This window comes from Myotis nattereri (genome assembly GCF_964212035.1).
Source record: "Myotis nattereri genome assembly, chromosome: 5".
Classification (NCBI taxonomy): Eukaryota; Metazoa; Chordata; class Mammalia; order Chiroptera; family Vespertilionidae; genus Myotis; species Myotis nattereri.
The window spans coordinates 22,249,043-22,272,363 of NC_138080.1; the positions used below are offsets into that span (position 1 = coordinate 22,249,043).

The following is a 23,321-nucleotide window of genomic DNA, read 5'->3' on the forward strand; positions in this document are numbered from 1 at the left end:
CGCCCTGGCCCAGCTAAACCTGCCCTGTGTTGCTGATTCCTCCCCCCAGGCCCGGCTTCTCTAAAGAAGTCAGGAAAGCTGGACTTCTGCAGTGCCCTCTCCTCTCAGGGCAGCTCCCCGCGCATGGCTTTCACTCACCACCCGCTGCCTGTGCTTGCTGGAGTCAGACCAGGTGAGACATGAGGGCCCGGAGGGGGACTCTCGGGGAGGTGGCGGAGCACGGAGGGGCAGCCGGCCAGGTGAAGGGGCCAGGTCCATCAGAGCGAGGGCCCCTGGCTCTCTACGGGGCTGTGGTCTGACAGTGGGTGGGCGAGGGGACGGGCCCTCCTCCCACGGCAGCACTGACTGGAGACCCAGCCTCCTCACCTCATTCCCAAGCGCTCTCCTACTTGCTTCTCCCTCCCCGTGTGCACTTGCGTGTGCATGCTTCCATGTGTGCCGGGTGCCTGTGTGTGCATGCACTGAGTGCATGCGTGCACATGGCTGCGTAACGTGTGCTGGGATGTGTGTGCATGGATGCGTGCACAGGCCTGACTTGCCCTCAGGCCTGCCGGGTTCTCTCCTCTCGCCAGCTGTGGCTGGGAAAGCTCAGCTTCTCCCTCTGCCCTCCTCTCAGCTGCTCTCCCGGCTCCTGGGCAAAGGTCCGGTCTCCCCTCACCAACCCAGGTGGGCACGGGGCGCAGATTGAAAGGGCACTCGGGAACCCAGGGATCACCCGTGGCACCTGGGCTGTTCTCCCAGGACTGGAACTGGCTGCTGACTTGGGGGCTCTCTTGCTTCAGTCTCGGGAGAAGGTGTTTGGCAGGGAGGACACCACGATGTTCCCCAGGGGATGGAATCAGTCAGGAAGTTGTGGGAGCCGAGTCCTCACCACCCCCTCGTTTGCTTCTTCCCGCTCTTGTTTCTACCCCCACCTCGGCACCCATCTGGCAGAAAGAGGCTTGAACTTTTTCTGGACACAACCCTGTGTCCGCCCACCATCTCCTGGGCCCTTCTATAGGACACAGAGAATGGCAAGGTTTACCCTCCCGGCTTCCTCCTCAGGGCCTCCTGGCTGGGAGCCCAGAGGCAGCCTGCGCTGGGGCAGGGCGTGGTGGCCTCAGCGTGGGGGCAGGGAGCCCAGCTCCGCTCAGCTTTTATGAACTCCAGAGAGAAGCCAAGTTTCCTCAGCCCCCTAATGAAACCAAGAGCAAGAGCAAGCTGATTGGAAACAGACGGGAGGGAGAGGACTGGCTGGGGGAGAGCTGGGGCCTGGACCGGGAAGGGAGTTGTGTGTGCGAGGACGCGTGTGCAAGGGTGATGGGCTGAGCACACAAGAACGTGGCCGAGGCAGCAGCGGCCAGGTGCACACCTGCTCACGCGCAGATGTATGTGCACGTTGCGTCCTGCAAGGTGCGGGGGTCGTGTCTGTCTCCTCTCCTCCCTCATCCAGGCTCCCATCCTAGCCCTGGACCTCGCCTTGGGTGCAAACTCTAAGGGGGCACCCAAAATTCAGTCGTCAGGATAAATGATGTTTTAATGCAACGTTCTTTTTCAAAATATATTTTTATTGATTTCAGAGAGGAAGGTGGAGGGAGAGAGAGATAGGAACATCAGTGACGAGAGAGAATCATTGATCAGCTGCCTCCTGCATGCCCCACACTGGGGGTTGAGCCCACAACCCCGGCATGTGCCTCGATTGGAATCGAACCCGGGACCCTTCAGTCCGCAGGCCAAATCTCTATCCACTGAGCCAAACCAGCTAGAGCTAATGCAATATTCTTAAAAAATAAAACGATCGCAAAAAAACCAAAGAGCAAATATAAACATTTTAAACAAAAGATGGATCTGATGCTATCCTTGCATGGCCCTGCCTCGTTTGCCTCACGTTAACGCTGGCCCGGTCCCAATCAAACTTTATTTGTCAAGACAAGCAGCTGATGGGTGTGTAAGCCCCCGTTTGCCAATTGGATTTTTAAAAATACGCATCAAAATGTTCCTTACCTTGATTACTGAGGGCTTTTTTGCGCTGTCTCAACGTCCACGCCAGAGGCCAGACCCTCACTCTCCTTACCCTGGTCCCGGCCCTGCTCCCGCCCACTCTCCCTTTTCCTCAGGGCGTCTCCCTCATCTTCTCCACCCTGATGCCCTTTTCTTCCCGCCCACGTGCATGCAGGGAGCCCTCGGGCCACAGCGTCAGCGTTGCACTTCCCCTCCACATCCATCATCCAGCAGTCGAGCCCGTACTTCACGCACCCGACCATCCGCTACCACCACCACCACGGGCAGGACTCGCTGAAGGAGTTTGTGCAGTTTGTGTGCTCAGATGGCTCGGGCCAGGCCACCGGACAGGTGAGTCCAGAGGCCCCGGAGCCCCACCACACTCATCTCTGCGTCTGTCCGTCTGTGTCAGGATCACAGGGAGAGGGCCCGAGAGCCGAGCCCACCCGGGACGGGAGCAGCAGGGAGCCAGTGGCGCGGCCACCTTGGTTTTCTGGTCTGCGGTAGGGGTTTGTGTATCGTGCCGGCCTCTCTGTCACCGTCCAGAAAGGCGGGGGCAGCAGCAGGGCCCCCACCTTGCTCGGGCTCCCGGCCCTCTCTTCAGTCTCTGTTCCCCCACGAGGGCACCCGTGAGCTGTGCCACCCAGACCAGGCCCCTCACCTCCTAACACCCCTCTTAAGCCTCGGGGCTGCAAGGATTTTCTAGATCAAAATCCCCCCACGGTGGCACTGTTGGCATTTGGGGTTGCTCATCATTCTGGGGTGTGAGGCTGTGCTGGGCATCGTGGGGTGCTGGGCAGCGTCCTTGGCCACGGCGGCTGTCCTGGAGACTCCGGTGGGCAGGACTTTGAACAGGCGGTTTCCAGGTTCCTTCTAGGTTTGTAGTGCAGCCCTGCTCCTCAGCCTGGGAGACACTGGCTTCCCGTGGAGCTCTGTGGGGGCTGGGGGGGCACTGCTGTTCTCCGTCAGTGAGCCCTAGGACCCAGGTCACCGACCAGCAGAAATTCGGGGTCACTCAGGAAAGGAATTATTCCAAACAGTGGTGGTCCAGAGACAGCCCTGCAGGGGGACAGTGGTCCTCACCTCGTCCCCGGGAGACCGCGCTGGGTTGGGGCACAGTGGTCTCTCGACCTTTGGAAAGGTGCTGGCGCCCCAGCAGCATGCTGCACGGCAAGAAGGCCCAGCTCCTGTCCCCCAGCCGGTCCAGCCGGGAGCCCCCTGTGAGAGGTTAGCGGGGGAGGCCATTCAAAGGGCCAGACTCATGCCAGACCACACCCAGGGAGAGCTGGGGCGGCCCTTCAGGTGCCCCACACAGGGTGGACGTCTGCTAAGTGCGAGGGCATTATTGATGGGGGGGCTCCTCACTCCGTCTTCCCTCCCTCCTGCTCTCTCTCCTTCTGCTTTCCAGCTTCTTTCCCCCTGGGCCCTTTAAGGGTTTCTCTTCCTGGCTCTGCAGCTCCTTAGCACACTCAGAGGCTTGCCCACCTCTCTGGACAAGCTCTGCTCACTTCAAGGGCACTCAGGGCAAAGTGAACGTGACCCCCAACAGCTACTGCACTTTCTCCAGAGATGCCGGCAGAGTCCTTGGGAACTGCCAGCCCCTGTACCAGGCCCTTTGGGACTTCTGGGGTGTGGAGTGTCCCCTCCACCTGCCTTGCCTGCCTTCTCACCTACAGAGACAGCCGGGGCTGGGACTCAGTGAGACCAACCTGGGCGACCAGTTTAGCCCGGAGAGCTGGTCCCTCCCCCGGCATCCTGACGGCTGAGTCCTGACCCTCTCCCTTGACTTGACTGTTCAAGATTAAGGTCTCATTTGGCCTAGAAGGTTCTCTTCTCAAGGCAGGTGCTTTCTCCAAACAGACAATGGACAAAAAGCTACAGACGGGGGTGAACAGCCACCCTGGTTAGACAGGGAGGCTAGCTCGGCTGGGCATCAGCCTCTCTGGGTTTCTTCTTGTGGCCTGTGGTGCCCAAGAGAGGAGGGGGGGCGTCTGCAGTGAGCCTGCTCCAGGTGGCCCAGCCTCTGAGAGGAGGCCAGAGATGGCACCATGCTGGGGGGGCGGGGAGCACCAGGGGCCCAGGCTCTGCAGCTGACTTCACGGCAGGGGGTGGCCACACAGGCGGCACCTGCCCCTTGGCCACCTCCAGAGGAGAAGCCAGCACGCAGGGCGTCACCCGTCACCCAGAGGCCTGGCGGGCACGCAGGTGGCCGGGTCTCACCTGATCCCGATTCAGCCGGTCTGGGTGGGCCTGAGAACCTGCGTTTCTCTCCCAGTTCTCAGCTGCTGCTGCTTCTGGTCAGAGGACCACTTTGAGAACCACTGATCCAGAGCCCAGAGGAGTAAATGCCTAACTCCCGTGAGAGCTTGAAGTTGCAGGTCATCTTTACAGAAAAATGTGTGTGTGCGTACCAAGATTTTACAGATGGTCTGCAGAAGGCATGCCCAGTGCCCCCTATGGCTTAGCCTCAGACCCCAGTGTGAGGCCGACTGAGAAGAACCACATCAGTCAAGGCCAAGGCCAAACGGAGCCACCGCTCAGGGGAGATGCAAAGAACAGAAAGAAGGTGCCTTGTTAGCTGTTTTTCTGGCAGAGAGAAGAGACCACCCGTGCAAGGGAGAGGCCCCAGGGCTCAGTGAGGGGCAGGAGGCCTGGCTCTGGCTCAGCTTCCACCAGCAATGCTGGGGCAGCCAGGCAAGCCCTCCTCTTCATCTGTCACTAGCATGCACTTCTAGCTCTTTTAAAATGTATATATATATTGATTTTAGAGAGGAAGGGAGATGGGGAGAGGGAGAGAAATATCAGTGATGAGAGAGAATCATTAATTGGCTGCCTCCTGCACGCCCCACACTGGGGATCGAGCCTGCCACCCGGGCATGTGCCTCCACTGAGAATGGAACCGTGACCTCCTGGTGTATAGGTTCACTCTCAATCACTGAGCCACGCCGGCCGGGTTGCGCTTATAGCTCTTAACTCGTGAGGTCGTAAGATGCTGCTGCAAGTCAAGACCTTGAGATTTTACCAACGTCCACCTATAACCCAACCAGAGCAGAGACATCCTAGCCTGGTTGGAAGTTGCTTCTAGAGACCGAATGTTGTAAATCAGCAGGTGTTGATGTTCAGCCATATCAAGCTGGGATTAGCTTTATTGGGTGGGATTCGTGTTTTAGATCCTCCTGGGAATAGACTGGCTCTGGGGACGCCCTTCGGGTGCTTGGAGAAGGAGGTAGAGGCTGCCCCGGGAGCAAGTGCTGCCGCGGAAGCCCCCGTGTCCCAGCTTCCCCGGGGCCCAGGCTCAGGATGGCGCCTGGAGAAGAGGAGAGAGGCTGTGATCTGTGGAGTTTCCTGCCCTGGTGGAAAAGCAAGATAGGAACCAGATAGGCCGTAGGAAGGAGGGAAGGCAGCTGCTGCTCGTGCCTCAGCATCAACCCTGCAGAGCTGGAGAGCCCTCTGGCCCGTGTCTGGAACTGGAGGGACCGTTTCTGAAAGGACACTTGACACAGAGGGTCTCCAGCCCAGGACCAGCAGCCACTGCTTGCTTCTGTCAGGGCCTCTGAGTGGGCAAGAACAACCAAGTCCAGGAGGGACCTCTTGGAGGGACGATGTCAGACCTACGCTGGTCACTAGAGGTGAAGGATGGTGGGCAGAACGGCCAGAGTTCAGAGGGGCGTGGCCTGCACGAGTCAGCGTGGGCCTCTGTGGTTTTAATGTGCAGCGGGCGGGGGCGGGGGGGGGGGCACTATTGATTCAACTCAGTCACTGGGACTTGAGTGCTGCCGGCTCGAGCCACACAGAGGTGGCCTGTGACTCGCTGGGGAGCCTGGGTGGCAGGCAGTCTGCTTTAAAGGTCCCAGGGGAGGTCAAGAGCATCCTGGAGCCACAGGGCAGAGAGAGGTGGATGGCGGTTCAGGGAAACTGGCTGGTCCCCACGTGGGAGACGGTGTTCTGTGAGCAGGCCTGGGAAGTGCAGGAAAAGGCACTGCAGACAGAGGGCCCTGCAGTGAGCAGGTGCGCAGCCCAACTGTGAGGCTGCGTCTGGAAGCCCCAGTCGGTTTGCGATGGGATGTACCTGAGAGGAGAGGCTATAGGGGCACCAGTGCTGGGAGGGCCTCCACCTGGGGTCCTTGAATCCCAACTGGGGAGACCCTCCTTTATGTCAGATGCAGTCAGAGCCGTGGAAGGTTTCCGGAGACAGGAAGAGTCTGGGCACCTTGGGATTTGGGAGGAGGGTTGTTGCACCTGCTGGCGAAAACCCATAGGACCCATGGAGTCAGACAGACACGGCTGTGAACTTCAGGCCTCACCAGTCACAGCCCAGCGACTGCATCAACCACGTCGCTGCACAGAGCCTTGCTTCCCCAGCTGCGAAAGGGGGAGGGAGGGCGGAGCTTCCCTTGCAGCAGGGTTTCCCACCTGCAGCACTGGGAACCTTTGGACCGATGAGCCCTCGTCCTGGGGGGCACCCTGGGCATTATAGGGTGCTGAGCAGCACTCCCTGCCTCCACCCACCAGCGGCTAGCAGCAGCCCCCGGAAGTTGTGCTAACCAAGATGTCTACAGACATGGCCGGTGCCCCCTGGGGAGCAGAACTGCCCCCAAGCGAGAACTGCTGCCGGACAGGTTCCTTGGCGGACGGAACACAAGATGAGTAAAATGCCTGGCACAGAGCTAGGCACCCAGGGCACTGAGCTGATGAGCACAGCCGGCGTAGGGGAGACCCCTTGCAAGTCTCATTGTCGTTGTCCAGGCGCAACCAGTGATGACAGAAAGATGGGCAGACATCCATGGGGTGGGCTCCGCAGGGGTGGCCTACCAGCTGAAGGAGGAGCAGGGAAACTTCCCAAGTTCTCACACCTGGCTGGCTGGGAGGGCAGAGCATTGCCCCGTGAGAGAGAGGCCAGTTTAGGATGAAGAGTTCTGGCCCAGCTCCCCTGAACTCCGGCTGCTGGTGGTCCTCGGGGACACTGCCCAGAGCAGGGGGAGGTACGTGCCCCCAGCTCAGGGAGGTCTCTCCAGGGACCTCTGCCTCGCCTGTGGCGCCTAGGTCCTTGGGAGCTCCGAGGCTGACGCACGCAAGGCCACGCACAGGAGTTTGAGGTACAGGACGGAACGAAAGACAAGGGACGGATCTAGTGACCTGGCACCCTGGTGTCTGAGAGCCTTGTACAAGGATGTCCGCTAAGGAATGAGTGGCAGCAATGGATTTCCTCCCGGGCTCTTCCATAGCAAAAGGACCAGCTCCCCACCGTCCTCGGGCTGCTGGAGCTAGGGCAAGCCCCCCAGTGCCCAGCATCCCGCAGGCCATGATGTGGGGTGGAGGATGGCAGTCCTCCCTGGGTCAACCAGACCCACCCAGGGTAACTGTTTGCCCCCGCAGCGGGGGGGCTCGTGTGTGTGTTGGGGGGACACAGGGAGGAGGAAAGCTGGTGCATCTTTCCTGTCAGAGGAGAAGGTCTTCAGGAGTGAGAGTCTAGGTGCAGCTGGTCTGTGGGTAGGCGGCACGTTTTTGGTACCGAAAACACATTCCCTAAGAAATAACAAACCACCCGTCGGACACCCCCTTCCTCCTCCCACAACTTCAGAAGAGGACCACGAAAGATTAAAAAAACAAAACAAAAAAAACAGAGAGAGAGAAACACCAGAGAGACCCAACCGAGGCCTCCCGCCCTCACCCACCCTGTTCCCGGAGGAGAGGACCCCGTTCTGCACCGTCCGCCGGGAGCGCCCGCTCTCAGGAGCAAGCTGGCGTGGCCGCGCAGGGGAGCGTGTGTCTGTGTGTGATGTGCCTTCATGCGTCACTCTATTTATGTTGTTCGCAGCCCAACGGTAGCGGCCAGGGCAAAGTCCCGGGGTCATTTTTGCTACCGCCGCCGCCTCCAGTGGCCAGACCTGTGCCCCTTCCTATGCCTGATTCCAAATCCACCAGCACTGCCCCAGACGGCGCCGTCTTGACTCCTCCATCACCTTGTAAGTGGACGATGAAACGGAAACCACATGCCCCAGCCCGTCCAGACAGCCTCCACTGCAAACAGACAAGCCCCCACGCCCTGCCCATCATCCAGTCTCCCCCAACCGAGACGGCCACGGAGCCTCCCGCTCGGATGAGAGCAAACCTGAGCCCCCCACCACGGCCACCCCGGCCTCAGGCGCACCAGCCAGCACACCACTAGGCCCCCTGCCCGCTGCTCCCGGCCCTGGCCCCTGGCCCAGGCCCCTGGGGGGCGGGAGGGGGAGCACAGTGGGGCGCAGGCCGGGGTGCTGGCCGGGGTGGGAAGGGACTGGGAGGCGCAGCCATGCCATCTTCATGCCTGATTGCTGTATTTTTTTGTTTTTCGTTTTTTTTTTGTTGTTTTTTGATTTTTTTTGTTGTTTTGTCGTGCCCCCCACACCAAGAAAATTTAATGTGACCACAAGGCGACGCCACCACCATTCCCTTTTTGCCTCGCCCCCTCCCCTCCATTCAGGCCTCGAGAAGGCGCAGCAGGCCCGCCCTGACCCCTCCCTTCAGTCTCACATTTGGTTTATTGTTGTTCCTCTTTTTTCCCTCCCTCCCCCCCCTCCCCTCCCTCAGTTTCTCCCCAGGTTGGATATTCCGAGGACAAGGGAGGGCTCTGGACATTGGCTTACTTCATCTCTTTCTCTTTCTCTCTCTCTCTTTTTTAAACCAATGACAACTTTTGTCCAAGGGAAGAGAAAAATCTGAGTTGGGAGGCCCGAGGGAGACCCGACGTGAGGGACAGAAGAGGCGGCGGGTGGGCGGTGTGCCGTCTTCGGGCAGGGCGGGCGGGGTGTGGGCAGCGCTTCGGGCGCTCTGGGGGCTGGCAGGCCGCAGGCCAGGACTTCCGGGTGGGAGGGGTGGCCCATCTCACTACTTTTCTCCGTCTTGCGCTCTCTGTCTCACCTTCTCTCTCATGGTTTGAGTTCTTTCCCCCTCTCCATCCTCTTCATGGCATCTTCCCATCTGCATCCGCCATAAGACATCAAGTCATGGTCATGGTCATTGGAGGTGGGCAGGGTGGGAGGGGGACCAGGCTACAGGGTGGCACTTCTGGACAGAAGCTGGTGAGCATGGGGTCCCTGGGGTGTATGTGGTACAGGGCAGGGGGTGGGGGGCTCCCAGGCAGCCTGTGACCCTCATAATCCCCTGTGGGGGTCTCCTCCTTCCTGGGGTTGCAGGGCCCCTTCCCTCCCCTAGGAGCTTGCCGAGCTCCTCCTGAGAAAAGCTCAAGGGTGTTGGGCTCATTTGCCCCTCAGACCCCAGAACAGTTGCCCTGGGCACCCAAGCCCGGGGGCTCCGCCAGGGCCTCCGCCAGGGCCTCCAGCCTCCTCTTCCTCTTGTGCCTTGGCCTGTTTCAGACCCTGGGGAAACCCTGGGCCATAGCACCTGGCTCACCCATCAGAGGAAGAGAATGCCTGCCAGGCCTGAGCTTTGTCACCCCTGGGCCCTCGCCGGCAGCCAACTCCTACATCCCTCTCCAAGCCCATCCCGTCTGGCCCAGCCCTCCCTTGGGCCCCTTCAGGTTCCCTGGACCATCGACCCAGTCCTTGGGACTGTCCAGGGTAGTAAGAGGTGTAGCACCCAACTAGCCCCCCTGCTGGAGAGGTGGCCTGAGAACAGCCTTCCCCAGGCAGGGTGGGACCAGTCCACCAGAGTCCCACCCTTCCGCCTCCCTTCTCTTCAGACCTGAGAGGACCAGTGGGAAAGCAAGGTCACCCCCTTCAGTGCTTGGAGAGGAGGGCTATCCTGGCCCAGCTCAGTGCCTGGTTGGGTGCGGGGGCGGGGGGGGGGGCGGGGGGCTGGGTCTGTGGGATCTCAGCTGAAGTCTCCAGGGCCCCTCCCAACCCCTGGCCAGGAAAGAGGATGCCTGGCTCCAGCAGAGGCTGGGGGTGGGGGATGGTGTGCGTTCCTGGTAAGAGGACGAAGGGGCCCCTCTGGCCGGTCCTTCCCACCGCCAGCCTAAAGCTGGACAGCGTGGTCTAACCCAGCGCCTCCCTCTCAGCAGCCCCACAAGGGCAGTGCCAGGTGGGCCCCCGGCCTCACGGGGCTCTTTCCTCTCTCTCCTGCTCCCACAGCATTCGCAGCGACAGGCGCCTCCTCTGCCAACCGGTTTGTCAGCATCGGACCCCGGGACGGCAACTTTCTGAACATCCCACAGCAGTCTCAGGTAGGAGTGTGGAGGCGAGCATGGGGGGGGGGGGAGGCAGGGGGTGCAAGCACGGGGGGGGGGGGCATCGTGGTGTCAGGGAAGAGGCCAGGGTCTTGGAGTTCGTCTGGGAGAAGGGCTTGGGGCCGGGCTGCAGGATCCAGGCTTTTGCACGCCCAGCTGAACCTGCCTCCCCAGGCAGCTCCCAGGCCCCCTGGCTAACCAGCTAATTGGATAATTAGTTCTGACAACCTCGGCCCTGGGGAAGGGGCCAAGGACCCAAGGCTGGAGGCACTCCGAGCCAGGCCTGAGAGAAGCAAAGACGGAAGCCGAGGCCCAGTCAGGGTGGGACAGCATCTGTCTCTGATCTCCTCCTGCTCTGCGGAAGCCCTGGTCCCCAGCCCCCCCCTCTCCCCTGGCTTTGGGTGGGCTGCAGAGGGACAGAACTGGCCTGGTGGGCCACGTGCCCAGAGACTCTGGCACCGGGGCAGGGCAAGTCCCATTGTGCCCTGGAGGCTCCTCCCCCAACTCCCCTTGAGTCCTGTTAGAAAGAAGGGTGACCAAGCTTCTGGAGCCCCCCGTCCTGCTCCCATCTGTCTCCAGTTCTCACAAGGAAACACCCAACCACCCCCAGCCCTCCTGCTGGACACCCTGGACACTGCTTTGCACAGGCATGTACACACACACACACACACACACACACACACACACACGTCCTGCCTTTCCCATGCCTGTCCCCGAGAGGCCGGGAATAGTCTCCAGTGCCCAGGGCCCTTGGGGCACAGAGAGCACACTCCTCGGGAGCAGGGCAAAGGCAGCTTGCATAGGGTGGCACTGCTTATAAAAGTACCACCCTGGGAGCCCAGGGCCAGGAGGCCTCAGCCCTGGGGAAGTCCACCTCCGCCCAGGGCCCTGGCCGCCTCTGTCAGCTCCTGCTCCCTCTCTGCTCTGAGGCCTGAGTCCGGAGAAAGTTGGTGGATAGAAGTTTTGTATGTGTGGTTTTGAGGTTTTGTTTTTTCCCTTTTCCTTTCCCTCCCTCGGAAAAAGAAAAAAAAACAACAGCCAAAAACTTTGTCAAACTGCAAACTTCAGAGCTCCCTAGTGGCAAGGAGGGGAGGGGAGGGGAACTTCAGCCCCCTCCAGCTTCCCACCCCCTTTCCCCAGAGTCACGTCTGACCCGTCTGGTTTCCAAGAGCAACCAGACATGATGTAACACCCAGATGAACTTGAACTTGGGGGTGTTGAGAAGAAAAACAATGGCTCCGAGCAGGGGCTGGAGCCAGCCCCCTCCACTCTGTGCCAGGGAGCCCGGGAGAGCCCTGCTGGCAGAGGGCGGGAGGGGGTGCCAGAGGAAGGCACCTCTGCGGGCCTCCCTCCCAGCTCGGGGCTGGCACCGGGCTGCAGGACTCCAGCGCTCCCGCCCTCCGCCCTCCCCCCTGCCGCCCGCCGGCTGCCTGCAGCTCTGGCTGTTCCCCTGCTTGCTTGCGTGCTTGCTTGCTCTCCGGGACCACAGCCTCCAGCCCTCCCTGCTCACCCCATTTCCGCCTCCGAGTGCTTTCCCTTCTGCACTTTCTCTGCTCACTTTGCTTGGACGGTGGGGCCAAGTCAGAGTATGAGGCAAGTTTTCCTCCCCGTTGTTCCCAAAAGGGGCCTGGGCCTTGGCAGGGAGCAGGCAGGTGTGCATGGCGGCGGTGGCGGCGGTGGGGGGGACCAGAGCTGGACAAGCCTAGCCAGGAGCCCTTGGGCCTGGGGGCAAGCGGCGGCTGCAGCGGGTGGGCACCAGGGGTGCAGTGGGGGTCGGTTTCCACAGTAACCAGTGACTTTAGCTGATCTCTGGAGCACCAGATGGAGAGAGAACAATAGAATGAGGGAAGAAAAGAGAATTTTAGCAATTTTGTCATTCCCTGGGCAGCGCTTTTTACTTAGTTTTAATCAGTTTTGGACCTGGCTCAGGAAGCAGGGAGGGGTAAGCAGAAAAGCCACTCTGTGCTTGGCAGCAGATCCCTGTTCCTGGGGCCGGTGAGGAGGTGCTGGGGACCCTGCTGGAGCTGCCTTTGTCCCTAACTCCAAGTCTTCCTCCTCTGAGGGAGTCCCCAAGTTTGAGCCGCTGGTGGTTGTCCCCCTGCTGTGCAACTCGGGAGACCCTAAGCAGCGGTTCTCAACCTGTGGGTCGAGACCCCTGAAAATACATCCTGCATATCAGATATTTACATTATGATTCATAACAGTAGCAAAATTACAGTTATGAAGTAGCCACGAAAATAATTTTATGGTTGGGGGTCACCACAACATGAGGAACTGTAGTAAAGGGTCGCGGCATTAGGAAGGCTGAGAACCACTGCAAGGGTCCAGCTTAGGGCTTTGGCTTGGTCTGGAAGGGACCTGGTTGTCCCCAAAACCTCTTGTCCTTCACAGGGAGGGGCAGGGGCAGGCTCACAGCTAGGGCAGTGGGGTAGGGTTCCAGTGTAGCCTCTCTTCAGGAAGAGGGTCCCAGAGCGCATCAAGGTGGGGGAAAGGGGGTACCCAGGCAGTTTCTCCAAAGGCCAGGACAGGAAGCCCAGGAGCTGGCCGTTGACCCCCACCCCCACCCCCCGACGGCCCACGCTGGGGATGCTTCGTTTCCCCCACAACTTGCCAGCCCCTCCCCCCCCCACACACACACACACCATGAGCCTCCATTTGGCCTTCAGTCAATAGACGGGTCGGACTCCGGGCAGGCCTCCCCTGAGCGTGTTGTCCAGCATGTGGCAGGAAGTGTAGCATCTCTGCCCACCCAGTAAACACCAGTAGCATCCCAGTCACTATGACAACCCCAACCCCCACTTTTCCAAATGCCCTCCAGCTGCCCTACCCAATGAGCTAGCCAGGCCACGCATGGCTGCTTACATTTCAATAACTAGAGAAAAGTTTAGTCCTTCCCTTACACTAGCCACACTTCAAGTGCTTAGAAGGCACGTGTGGCTACTGTCATGGAGAGCACAGGGGCCATTTCCACTGGGAAGGAAGTTCTAGGCGATCTCTGAGGCCTTTCCTAACTAAAAGTCAATGTCTCCATCTCACAGTGGACAACAGCCTGCGATCCCAAACCAGAGCCTGGGCGGGGGGTGGGGGGTGGGGGGGCAGGCAGGTCTGGCTTGCAGGCAGAAGTGTGTGACCAACACAAGTGCTTTAAATATTGGAATTTCCACATGAAATTCTGTCTGGATTTTTGGCTGCTTTTGAAGTAGCTTCCCCAGGCCCTCACGGTGACGCTGGCAGCCTTGCCCTCGGCAGGACGAGCGCGCCACATGTAGCAGTCAGGAGCCTCAACTCTGAACTGCCCCTTGCATTTGAGTCCGTGGGCAGGTCAGCCACCCTCTGTCCCTGGCTCCTGTGAGGGGCTGGAGCAAGGATGGAATGAGTGAGGTCCCGCTGTGTGCTCTGTGGTTAGTTCTCCTTGGTCGCGGTAGATCGGGGTCTGTGCATCTCAGGGACTTCCATTTTGCCCCGAGGGGTACCACCAGGCATACCTAGGCACTGTAGACCATCGAGGAGAATCCTCCGACCCTACCCCTTGGCCATGAGGTGGGGCCAGAGCCTTTGGTGAAGGAAAATGCCAGGCAGCCCATGATGGGGAAGGGGGAAGGGGTGTCCACCCTGGGAATGTTTTGCGCTGAGCGGCCACCAAGGCCCGTTTGTGGGAAGGCAGCGCCCCCTGCTGGCATCATAAGAGAAGGGACATGTGCCCCAGGGAGCCTGAGGCCCTTCCTCAGTGCGGTTGCCCTAGGCAGCAATTTTCTTTTTGTTTGTTTGTTTGTAGTTGTTGTTTCAATCCTCACCCAGGGGTATGTTTTTATTGATTTTAGAGAGAGGGGAAGGGGGAGGGGGGAGAGAGAGAGAGAGAAACATCAATTGGTTGCCTCCCGTACACACCATGCAGTCTGGGCATGTGTATGGGACGACGCTCAGCCAACTGAGCCACACCGGCCAGGGCAAGGCAGCAATTTTCAACCTTTTTCATCTCATGGCACACATAAACATTACTAAAATTCTGCGGCACACCAAAAAAATACATATTTTTGCCAATCTGACCAAAAAAAAAAGGTATAATTTTGGTTCATTCACACCTTATTATTGTGTTGGCTGTTATCATTTTTTTTTAAATTGACAGTCTAAGAAAAAAAGCACTGTTATTAGTCATAGTTGTATAGTTTGTAGATTAAAAATATTTTATAATGAGGAAAAAAAAGAAAGAAAAAAAGAAAAAGGCCAGTGTCCCTGACTAAAAATTCCTGTGGCACACTGGTTGAAAATTGCTGCCTTAGGCTAGAGAATTGGGGGCGGGGGGGGGGGCGTGTGTCTACCAGGCCCCTCCCCCAGGACGACCACTGTTAGGGACTGAAGCCATGTGTGTCCCCCTCACCAGCCTTTCAGTCTGTGGGACCTTGGCTCGGGTGTACAGATGGGAATTTTTGCTTTTAAGTCTAAAGAGACAGAAAGAAAACTCAGCAAGAAGCTAGGCCACCAACCACCCCCCGCTCCCCAAACCCCTCCGGAGACAAAAGCTCTAGCCTGGCATCCTCTCCACCCTCCAGGACCCACACAAAAACTTAAACAATTGGAAACATGGCCAGATCCCAGGTCTGTGCTTGTGCCAGCGCCAGCCACGGGGGTCCTACCCGCTGGGCACGATGCCCACGGGAAGGCCAGCTGGACTGTAGCACTAGGGGGCAAGGTCTGGGGGGGGGGGCAGGATTCCCATAGGAGGGACCGACAGAATGGGATGGAGCTCTGTGTGGTGCTGGTATCCTTGGCTCCGCTGGAGCTGGACCCTCCAGGGGCCCCGGCCAGCACCTGCAGTCACAGGGCCAGGTGGAAGTGAGAAGGGCCCTGCCCCAGCTGTTCTCAATATCGCCTCTTTTTTGTCCCGCTTCAGTCCTGGTTCCTCTGATAAGATCGACAAAAGAAATGACAAAATGAAAAGAAGAGGTTCCTCAAACAGGGGGAGAAGAAATTTTGAGACGTGGAAAAAAAAAATCCCCCAGCCCAGCCCCACCGAAAAGCAAAAATTAAACGTCGTCAGCCACTCAGCCCTTCTCTCCTCCAGCCCAGGGACCCCTGCAGGCCCCCCCGAAGCAGCCCAGTTTTCTGAGAGCCCTCGGAAGAGGTCTCGGCCGGGCGGAGCTGTGCACCAGCAGCCAAGCAGAAAGCAACATGCAAAACGGACTCTGCCAAGCAGAGGGCAGAAAGAAAGAAAGGATGCAGCCGAACTTCCTCCCCATCCCATCCTGGCCTTCCTTCCGGGGAAGGAACTTCATCCCCAAACAAGTCCACCAGCACCTTGCTGAAGGGGCCTGTCCCCCACCCTTGTCCTTCCTGGGGGAACCCCACCCTCAGCTGGGGTCAGAGCTCCACTAGGGACCTCAGAGGACTAGCTTGGAAAGATGAGGGGTGCAGGTCCAGGGGGCGCTCCCCTCCAGATCCCACCCAGCCCTCCCTCACTGCCTGTTCCTGAGGCGGTGAGGCAGGGCCGCCTCTGAGTCCCTCTGCCCCACCCTTCGGCTAGCAGCCCCAGCCCCTGGACAGGGCGCATCTCCTGGAGCGAGTTTCCTGCTCCCGGAATGGAGGGTGTCCCACCACCCTCCCCGGGGCCACAGGGGGATTCCCAGGACCCCAGACCCCTCTGTACAGTAAAGAGTCAGATTGCTCTCCAAGGTCCAGTCCCGAGGGGGACAGGCCCCCTCTTCCCTCTCTTCACAGGCAGGCCCGGGAGGTCGCCCTTCCGCCACGGCCCCAGTGAGGGGAGACGGGCCCCAAGTCGCCCCCACACCCCAGCCCGCATGCAGGTGCCCTTGTGCCACCCCATCGGTCCCTGCCCCTGCCCCTCACGCAGACAGCCCTGCTGTGGCCGGGCGGAGAGTGGAGCAGAAAGGGGACCCGCAGCCAAGCGAGAAGGAAGGGCAGCCGCCACCTGCGCTAGGTAGGCGTCCTGCTGGCCCACTTTCCGTTCCTCTGGAGGGTGTTGGGTGTCGGTCGTCCTTTTTCAAAAGCGTTTTGGAGTTTTCTCTCCCCCCACCCCCACTTGCCCCCCACCCCCACCCCTTGTGGCCACTTCTCTCTGGATTTCAGCTGTAATGTCTTTACTCTTTATTTTGGGGTGGGGCATTCATTGTTCGGGTCTTCTGCTGTTGCAATTGGGAACTCCTCCTCCAGTTAAGCAACTTGGGAACAATTTGGTAACACACCACAGGAGGTAGCTCCCCCCCCCCAACTCCCCTCCTCCCCCAAGGGAAGGTTGGGGACCTGTGCAGAGGGTCTTCAGAAGGCCGCCCTGGGAGGGAGGGGAGCAGGGGCACGCCCAGCCCCATCCAGGGTGTGACTTGGCCCCTCTGGCTTGTCTTTCTGTGCCTTACTCCCTCCTCCCCGCATCTCCCCTCCTTGGACCCCTTCTAAGTCCTTGTGCCTCTCTCTCTCTCTCTCTTTCTTAATTGTATGAAAACACAAAGCACAGGTCAGGATCCTCTGGAAGTCAATCAGCCCAACATTGCACGCAGGGGTGGGTTATGGGTTTTATTTATTGTGAATCTAGTGTGTGAGGCTGCGGCAGAGCAGGCGAGGGCAGGAAGGCGGCGAGGGAGCTGGCTGGGAAGGGGCCGAGGGGGCCAGCGGGTGGCGCCCCCTCCCCAGCTGGCAGCCACGAGGTAGCGAGCCCTTGGGGGTAGCTTCTGTTGGAAGTTGAGCAAAGGCCCTCCTCCCGCCCCCATCCGCTTGCAGCCCAGGGGAGGACGGGGACTGAGAAGCTGGGGACCGGGGATCCCACGGGAGCCTGGGGGCGGGGGTCGTGGGGAGTAGGGCGGGGTGGGGGGCCGGGTGGGCCGGGCGTGACGCGCGGTCAAAGTGCAATGATTTTTCAGTTTGGTTGGCTAAACAGGGTCAGAGCTGAGAGGGGAGCGGAAGGGACCCCCTGCCCGGCCGCACGTGCCCTCGAAGGCCATCGGGGCGGCGGGCGGCGGAGCGGCGGGTGGCGGGCGCCACGGGAGCCGGGTCTGCGGGGCGCCCGCCCGGCGAGGTCGGAAGCTGCAGGCCAGCTGGGCCGGGACGGAGCGCGCCCGGGGGGCTCGGGGCGGGCAGGGCGTGGGGGTCGCTCCGTCCCCCAGGGTCGCTGTGAGAGGCTCAGGCGAGAGGCGGCGAGGCCACAGGAGATGTGGGGACGTGTTAGAAGAGAAAAACAAACGAAAAAAAACCCACAAAAAATATATATGGGGGAAATGAACTTTTTTTTTTCATTGAACCAAGTGCAATGCATCAGAGAGTTTTCCTATCTTTGTATGTTAAGAGATTGTTAAGAAAAATTCTATTTTTGTTGTAATGTCCTCGCGGCTCTGGGGACGCTAAAAGAACCGGGCCTGCCCCGCCCTTTGCGGGGATAACGAAAGCTGAGTGTTTTTTTCTTTTTTTTGTTTTGTTCGTTTCAGGTTTTTTTTTTCCTTTTTGTTTTTTTAAGTCGTTTTCCTGCGTTGACAAGGATGATCTGGGGTTTTTATTTGTTTCGTCGTTCGTTCTCAGTTTCGGTGGGAGGGCTGAAGGAAACGTTCACATTTTAGAATTTAAAAAAAATAAAAACACCTGATTTAAAAAAAAAATCAACACAAGATCTCAAAGGAAAAGGACGAGAGAAAAATATTTTTAAGATAATTCAACATAAAACCCTGGTGCTTCTTACATTATAAAGTACGTTTTTAAAGACCCACAAACTATTATACATAAGTTTATGATCAATTAAATATCCTGCACTTGTTAGGAACACGCATATCCCTTCTTTGTTGAGTTTAACGGAACGGGACAGCGGCGTGCGCCCAGCGGCGGGGCTGCTCTGGCCGCGGGTCTCTCCGGGCGCCTCCTCCTCGGGGCCCAGCACCCCCACCTCGCCCCACCCCCCCTCCCGGTCCTGGGGCGCGGCGGGGGGCCCCCAGTCCCTACCCCGCAGAGGTCAATGCCAACGAACAAATGTCCCCTCCCTTCCTCCCTCCCTCCCCCCACCCTGAGCGCCCTTCTTTGAGCCAGACGCCAACTTGACCCTCACCAGCATTATCAGGAGCGCGCTCAGCAAGTTGGTAGTTCCCTCCCCGGCGCCCCCAACTCAACATCACTCCTCCCACCCCCACCCCGCCACCCTCCGGGGAGCACGGGAAAGGCTCGACGCTCCAGGACAGGACCAGCCAAGCGGGCAGGTCGATTCGCCCAGGCCTGCGCACGCACGCACGCACACGGCCCCGCACACAGCCCCCTCCCCACCCCCAACCAGCCCTGTCAACTGCCTTACGCACCCGCCCCCGCGCTGGCCGGCCGACCTAGTGCCTTGTTCTCACCCCGTGCTGGCGGAGCGGACGCCGCGCTCTGGGTCCCAGAGGGGCCGGGTGGCTCAGACGACGCACCACTTCCCCACCCCGACCGTGCTGAACGGACCCCCCCACACACACACACACCCGACACACACACACACACACACACACACACACACACGCGAGAAAAAATAAAAGGAGCAATAAAAAATCACGAGAACTTTCGCCCCCCAATCGAGAGCCCGAGGGGCACCCTAGCCCCGCCTCTGCTCCCCCCACCCACCCTTGGGGCGCCCCCCTCCCCCCGCCAGCCAGCCTGGGCCAGCCCCGCTTCGGCCCCTCCCGGGAGATCCGTGCGCCCGACCAGCACCAGCATTGCGGACCGCAAAGGCCGCCCGTCCCGTCAAACAAGTTTCTTCTTAGGCTAAGAAACGCAGTATATACGAGTATCTCTATATATAGTACTAATGGATTTGGTGTGCTTCCCCTTAGCGTCCCCTGTCCCCCTCTCCTCCCCCTTCAGCCTGGTCTCTCCCTCTCTGCCCTCCACCCCCGTCTCTGCACTGAGATACATAAGAAACAAGGGTAGTTTACTGTCTGTTTTGTTTTCTGGGTTTTCAGTGTCCTAGCGGAATGCAAGTAGGCAGCCAGCCCGTCTGTCCCCTCTCCGCCCCGCCCCGCCCCGCCCCCGTCACTGCGCTTCTGTTATACCATCTTTGCCTGACTCTCTCCGGCTTCTCCATTGAATGGCTAATGTGTATGTGAAATAAAGAAATAAAGAAAAACAAAAGCAAGAGCGCCTGAGCCTTCGCTAACGCGATCGTGCGGGTCCTGGTCGGGTTTGGGGTGGGTGGGGCCCCGCGTGGGCTCTGCGCCTGTGTCCCCGCACCGGGCGTGCCGTCGAGGCGTCAAGGTCCTTGTATCCCTGAGTTTCCAGGAGGGGGCGCCGCCGGCGAGAAGAGGAAGCCTCCCAGCCCCTCCCCACCTCTCCGTGAGCCCCTAACCCGGAAAAAAAAAGAGGCACCACTTAGGTCCGGACGGCCGCTCTGCCATGTTGATGTTCCTGGACCTCGCCTGCGGGAGGAGGAGGTGGGCGAGGCGGCTTCCCGCGGGCGGTGGGTGATAAGAGGGTCTGCAGGGTTCCTTCCAGACCCTCTGGTCGCCCGCCCTTCCAGATCCCTGGCCATTTCCCCCAAGGGAAGTCCTCACAGGTCCTTCTACGGGCGACCTCGCTCCAAAATAAGCGCAGTGCGCGCGGTGCGTGGTCCGCCCCTTCCTCGACGGCCCAGGGCTGAGTTCCCATGCCCTTCATGGCTCAGAGGCGATGGAGGTCACCGCACCTCTGGGCTCACAGCCGCTTGTTCCGTCTTGATGGGGCGGGCCGCCCCGACGGGGCTGCCGTTGGGGCAGGCCGGGGTTGCGGGCTGCAGGCGCACCACCGCCTCGACCGGGTGGCAAGGCCCCCGGCGGGCGCCGTCGTCCGGGCCTCGGTGCGCCCCCCGTTTGCGGGGCCCAGGCGGGGCCGGGCCTCCTGCCAGAGCGGCCGCCTGGTCTCGCAGCAGCCGCACCAGGAAGCCGATGTACTTCATCGCCAGGCGGAGCACCTCGTTCTTGCTCAGCTTCCGGTCGGGAGGGTGCGTGGGCAGCAGCTTCCTGAGCTCCATGAAGGCGCCGTTCACGTTCTGTTGCCGCCAGCGCTCGCGACTGTTGGTGAACACACGCCGGGCCACCTTCTGGGGCTGCTGCCCTGCACGCAGGAGGGGAGGGGTTGGCACCGAGGTGGCGCCCCCTGCTGCCCTCACTTCAGGCTCCCAGCACCCTAGTGGGGACTTCCACACAGGAGGTGAGCGGGGCTTTCTCCACGCCAGGGATGCACGTGTAGGATCCACCACGTGGCTCCCCAGCTAGTTAGCAACCCTGCCCGCCCCCCACCTCCACCATCTAGACAAGGATAGACTGGGCTGCACAGAACTGTGGCCTCTGAGCCACTGGCTGCACCTTTATGTTAGTGGCTGAGATTGCCTAGCGGAATGTTTCCTTGCCGCTGCCAGTCTGGGGAGCTGGCCCTATAGTCTTCATTCTGAGTGTGTCCCTGTGTGTGACCCGGGTCCTCGTGGGTCTGAGAAGTACTCGTATTGTGATTGTGGTCCCGTCTGTGTCTTAGGTGGTTGTGTGACTTGTGGTCTGTCTGAATGGCTGTGGTGATGTGTGATCGTTGCCATGTGGCTGTGTCATGCCTGGCTGTGGTTGTGTGGCTGATTCTTGTGTGGCCATGGTCCTAAGTGGCTGTGGTTGTCTGTGTCCTGTGTGGTTGTGGTCCCATGGCTGTCTCTTGCAGGATGGTTGTCATGTGGCTGCTTCCTGGGTGGCTGTGCATCCAAATGGAGCTGTCATTTTGTGGCCCCTGGGCCATGCTGTGTTTGCTAAGACCCTTTGTAGTTTGTTTGAGTGACTGGTTGTGTGGGACTGGCTATAGGACTGTGGTTTTGCACATGAGTATAACGTGAGTACTGAGCCCGTGTGGGCTGTTCTGTGTGTGTCTGTGCCCTGGCAGCACCTCTCCCTGTGGAAAGGTCTGGGACAGACGTGGACCCCATGCAGACACAAACTCATACTCACCCTCAGCCAGCTCCAGCTCACAGTGGCTCGGTCTCCGCTTCAGCCGGCTGCTAGGGAAGATGCTAAAAGGTCCTGCCGGCCCAATGTAGAGGCTGTAAGGGTTCATGGGTCACTAATGCCTTGTGGGCAAGGACCCTGGCCCTGGATTGCCCCCGGCCCAGCCCCCCACTAACCTGTTGAGGAAGGGGTGAGGATGGTAATGCAGGGCCAGAGGGGTTGGGGCACTTCCCAGGGCGGAGAATTGCAGCACTGGGGGCCGAAGGGCACTCTGCTCTGTGGTGGCCATGGCTGCCCCTGGGGGCCTCGTGTGGCCCAAGCTGATCACCGGGACACCAGGGGGCAGCCTGGGGGATGAGACACCTTGGTGGCCCACCTCCTCTGCCTTTGGGGGCCCAGGGGAGGCAGGCTTGGGGAGTGGCGCAGGCACTGGGCTGGGGGCACACACCATCTCAGCCTTCTCAGTCATGGTGGGGGCCACCTCTGCCTGGGCTTGGGGCGGGCACATGGACCCCGAGGGGGTGCTCACCTGTGGAAGGGAAGGAAGCCAGTGGGAGGAGGAATCAGATGCCACACACACCCTTAGCCCAACAGAACCCTCAAATGGAAGGGATAGTGGGGGGGAGGGCGGGGGGAGGCATAGAAACTACCAGAACATGGAGGATCTGATACAAGGGCAGGAGATGCCCCCTGAGATGCTGTGCAGCGATGAGCCCAGCAGTGTCGTCTCTGAGCTGTTTGTGACCCATGAGGGCATGAGCAAATTCCCTTCCTCCAGGATCCCCGCACCTGGAGTCCGGAGGGAGGGGCAAGGCAGGGTAGCCATAATGGGCCCTGAGACCCTTAGACCTGATCCTAACACCCTTCATTGACACAGTGTGTCCTTGGAATTCCTACATGATTGACTCTGACCTCTCACTGACCTCCCGCCTCCTGCCTGGGCCCACCCTGTGGTCCTCATCTAGGACCCCGAGGCTCTTCCCATCGCCTCCCTGTCAGACCCTGAAAGTCTTCCATAATCTCTCGTGACCCCCCCCCCCCCCCGCACACACACTGAAAATGTCCCCTCACTAGTCCTGCGACCCCCATTGCTGACACTATGATGCCAAATGCTGGCTCTGGCCAGTACATACAGTCATGCCTCAACCTTCCTTCTGGCCCTGGTGACCCCCCACCTGCCCCACCCATCAGCATCCACCTCCTTACACCCCATTTAGATATCCCTGTCACTCTTGGCCCATGGCCTGGAGGGCCCTCTTCCCTGTCTTCCCCAGCAGGGTCCTGGGGAAGCTGGCCTGGCCTCTTAGTTGGTTCCTACAGATGAATGAATGAAGGAAGGCGGGAACGAATGAATGAATGCAGGTGGGTTGGGAATCCCCCCACCTTCAGGCTGCTCGCTCTTACCCCAGCGCTGGTCCTGCTGCCTGCTGAATCCCCTGGCTCTGTCGGTCAGGGCAGGAATATGGCTCCAGCTTCAGGCCAGGCTCCCTGGCCCTGCTCTCTCCAGCCTCTCCACTCTACCCCAGGCAGCCAGCCACTCTGTCTGGGCTTCACTTCTTTCTGGGCTCTCAAGGGCCTTGGGGCCTCGGTGGTGGCAGCAGCCTGGGTCCCTCGAGGAAAAGTAAGCGGCTCAGGGGCCGGCCGGCCCGCCCTCTCCCCGCCTCCCCCCCCTCCCCCCCCCAGTGGCCGGTTTCCTCCCTCTTACCCCTGGCGCAGTGGCTGGAGGATGCTGGGCCAGCGCAGATAAGGGCCTGGCCGCCTGGCCCAGACTGATAAGGAGCCAGGCTGACCCCGGAGGAAACCAGCGGGCGGGGATCTCCAAGATCGGCCTCTCGCCCCGCCCCGGCCAGTGGGCAGGACTGTCAGTGACCCCTCAGGGCTTTACCTTCTGTCCTCTCGGTCACTAGAAGGACCCTGGCCCTCTGAGGACCAGCCCCAGTGCACAGCTACACACAGAGGGGAAACTGAGGCAGGAAAGCAGTGGCCTCCTGTGTTGGTTGGATCTGGCCTGTGGCTTTGAACACCCCAGCTGTGTCCGTGCTTGTTGGGGGTGGGGAGCCCTTTCCGGCCCTGCTGGGGCTCGTGACTGGGGGCCCCCTTCTTCTTCTCTCCTCCCCCTGCCTGGTTCCTCTTTTTACAGAGCCCCTCCCAGCCTTTCTGCCACCCCCACCCTGGAGGGAGGCATGGCAGAGGGCAGTTCTGACACTCCGATCTTGGGTGTCCAGCCTGGGTGGTTGTCCTGGTCCCCCCTGTGCTATCAC

General features: G+C 60.0%; 2 protein-coding genes across 12 annotated transcripts in view; one reads left to right on the forward strand and one right to left on the reverse strand.

Annotated features, from left to right (window-relative positions):
* Window positions 1-16,082, forward strand: part of NFIX (nuclear factor I X) — a 91,973-nt gene extending 75,891 nt beyond the window's left edge. For 6 of the 10 annotated variants that reach the window (XM_081093381.1, XM_081093382.1, XM_081093383.1 and 3 more), the window contains exons 7-10: window positions 50-172; window positions 2,156-2,331; window positions 10,053-10,144; window positions 15,039-16,082. In XM_081093381.1, coding sequence (XP_080949507.1) covers window positions 50-172; window positions 2,156-2,331; window positions 10,053-10,124 — 371 coding nt within the window. In that variant the 3' untranslated portion in view covers window positions 10,125-10,144; window positions 15,039-16,082. Of the gene's footprint in view, window positions 1-49; window positions 173-2,155; window positions 2,332-7,798; window positions 7,947-10,052; window positions 10,145-15,038 lie in introns of all 10 variants that reach the window. The other 4 variants (XM_081093376.1, XM_081093378.1, XM_081093385.1 and 1 more) reach the window with 2 other exon arrangements.
* Window positions 16,083-17,521: 1,439 nt separating this feature from the next.
* On the reverse strand, window positions 17,522-23,093 carry LYL1 (LYL1 basic helix-loop-helix family member). Of its 2 annotated transcripts, XM_081093387.1 has the most exons (5): window positions 22,465-23,093; window positions 21,237-21,589; window positions 21,064-21,155; window positions 19,785-20,191; window positions 17,522-17,682 (listed from the first exon to the last, which is right to left on the reverse strand). In XM_081093387.1, the coding sequence occupies exons 2-5, from the start codon at window positions 21,566-21,568 to the stop codon at window positions 17,665-17,667; spliced, it is 849 nt and encodes a 282-aa protein (XP_080949513.1). In that variant the 5' UTR covers window positions 21,569-21,589; window positions 22,465-23,093; the 3' UTR covers window positions 17,522-17,664. The 2 variants fall into 2 exon arrangements, with proteins under 2 accessions (XP_080949513.1, XP_080949514.1); XM_081093388.1 differs by lacking the exon at window positions 17,522-17,682 and having other exon boundaries at window positions 19,664-20,191.
* Between the last annotated feature and the right edge of the window lie 228 nt (window positions 23,094-23,321).

What these genes read in the sequence shown, in the direction of transcription:
- LYL1 (XM_081093387.1), bottom strand. Translation starts at nt 21,568, where the DNA reads ATGTGCCCGCCCCAAGCCCAGGCAGAGGTGGCCCCCACCATGACTGAG. An exon ending in CCTCACCCCTTCCTCAACAG is followed by an intron (nt 21,156 to 21,236) that starts GTTAGTGGGGGG and finishes GAACCCTTACAG; the next exon opens with CCTCTACATTGGGCCGGCAG. An exon ending in TGAGCTGGAGCTGGCTGAGG is followed by an intron (nt 20,192 to 21,063) that starts GTGAGTATGAGT and finishes TCCTGCGTGCAG; the next exon opens with GGCAGCAGCCCCAGAAGGTG.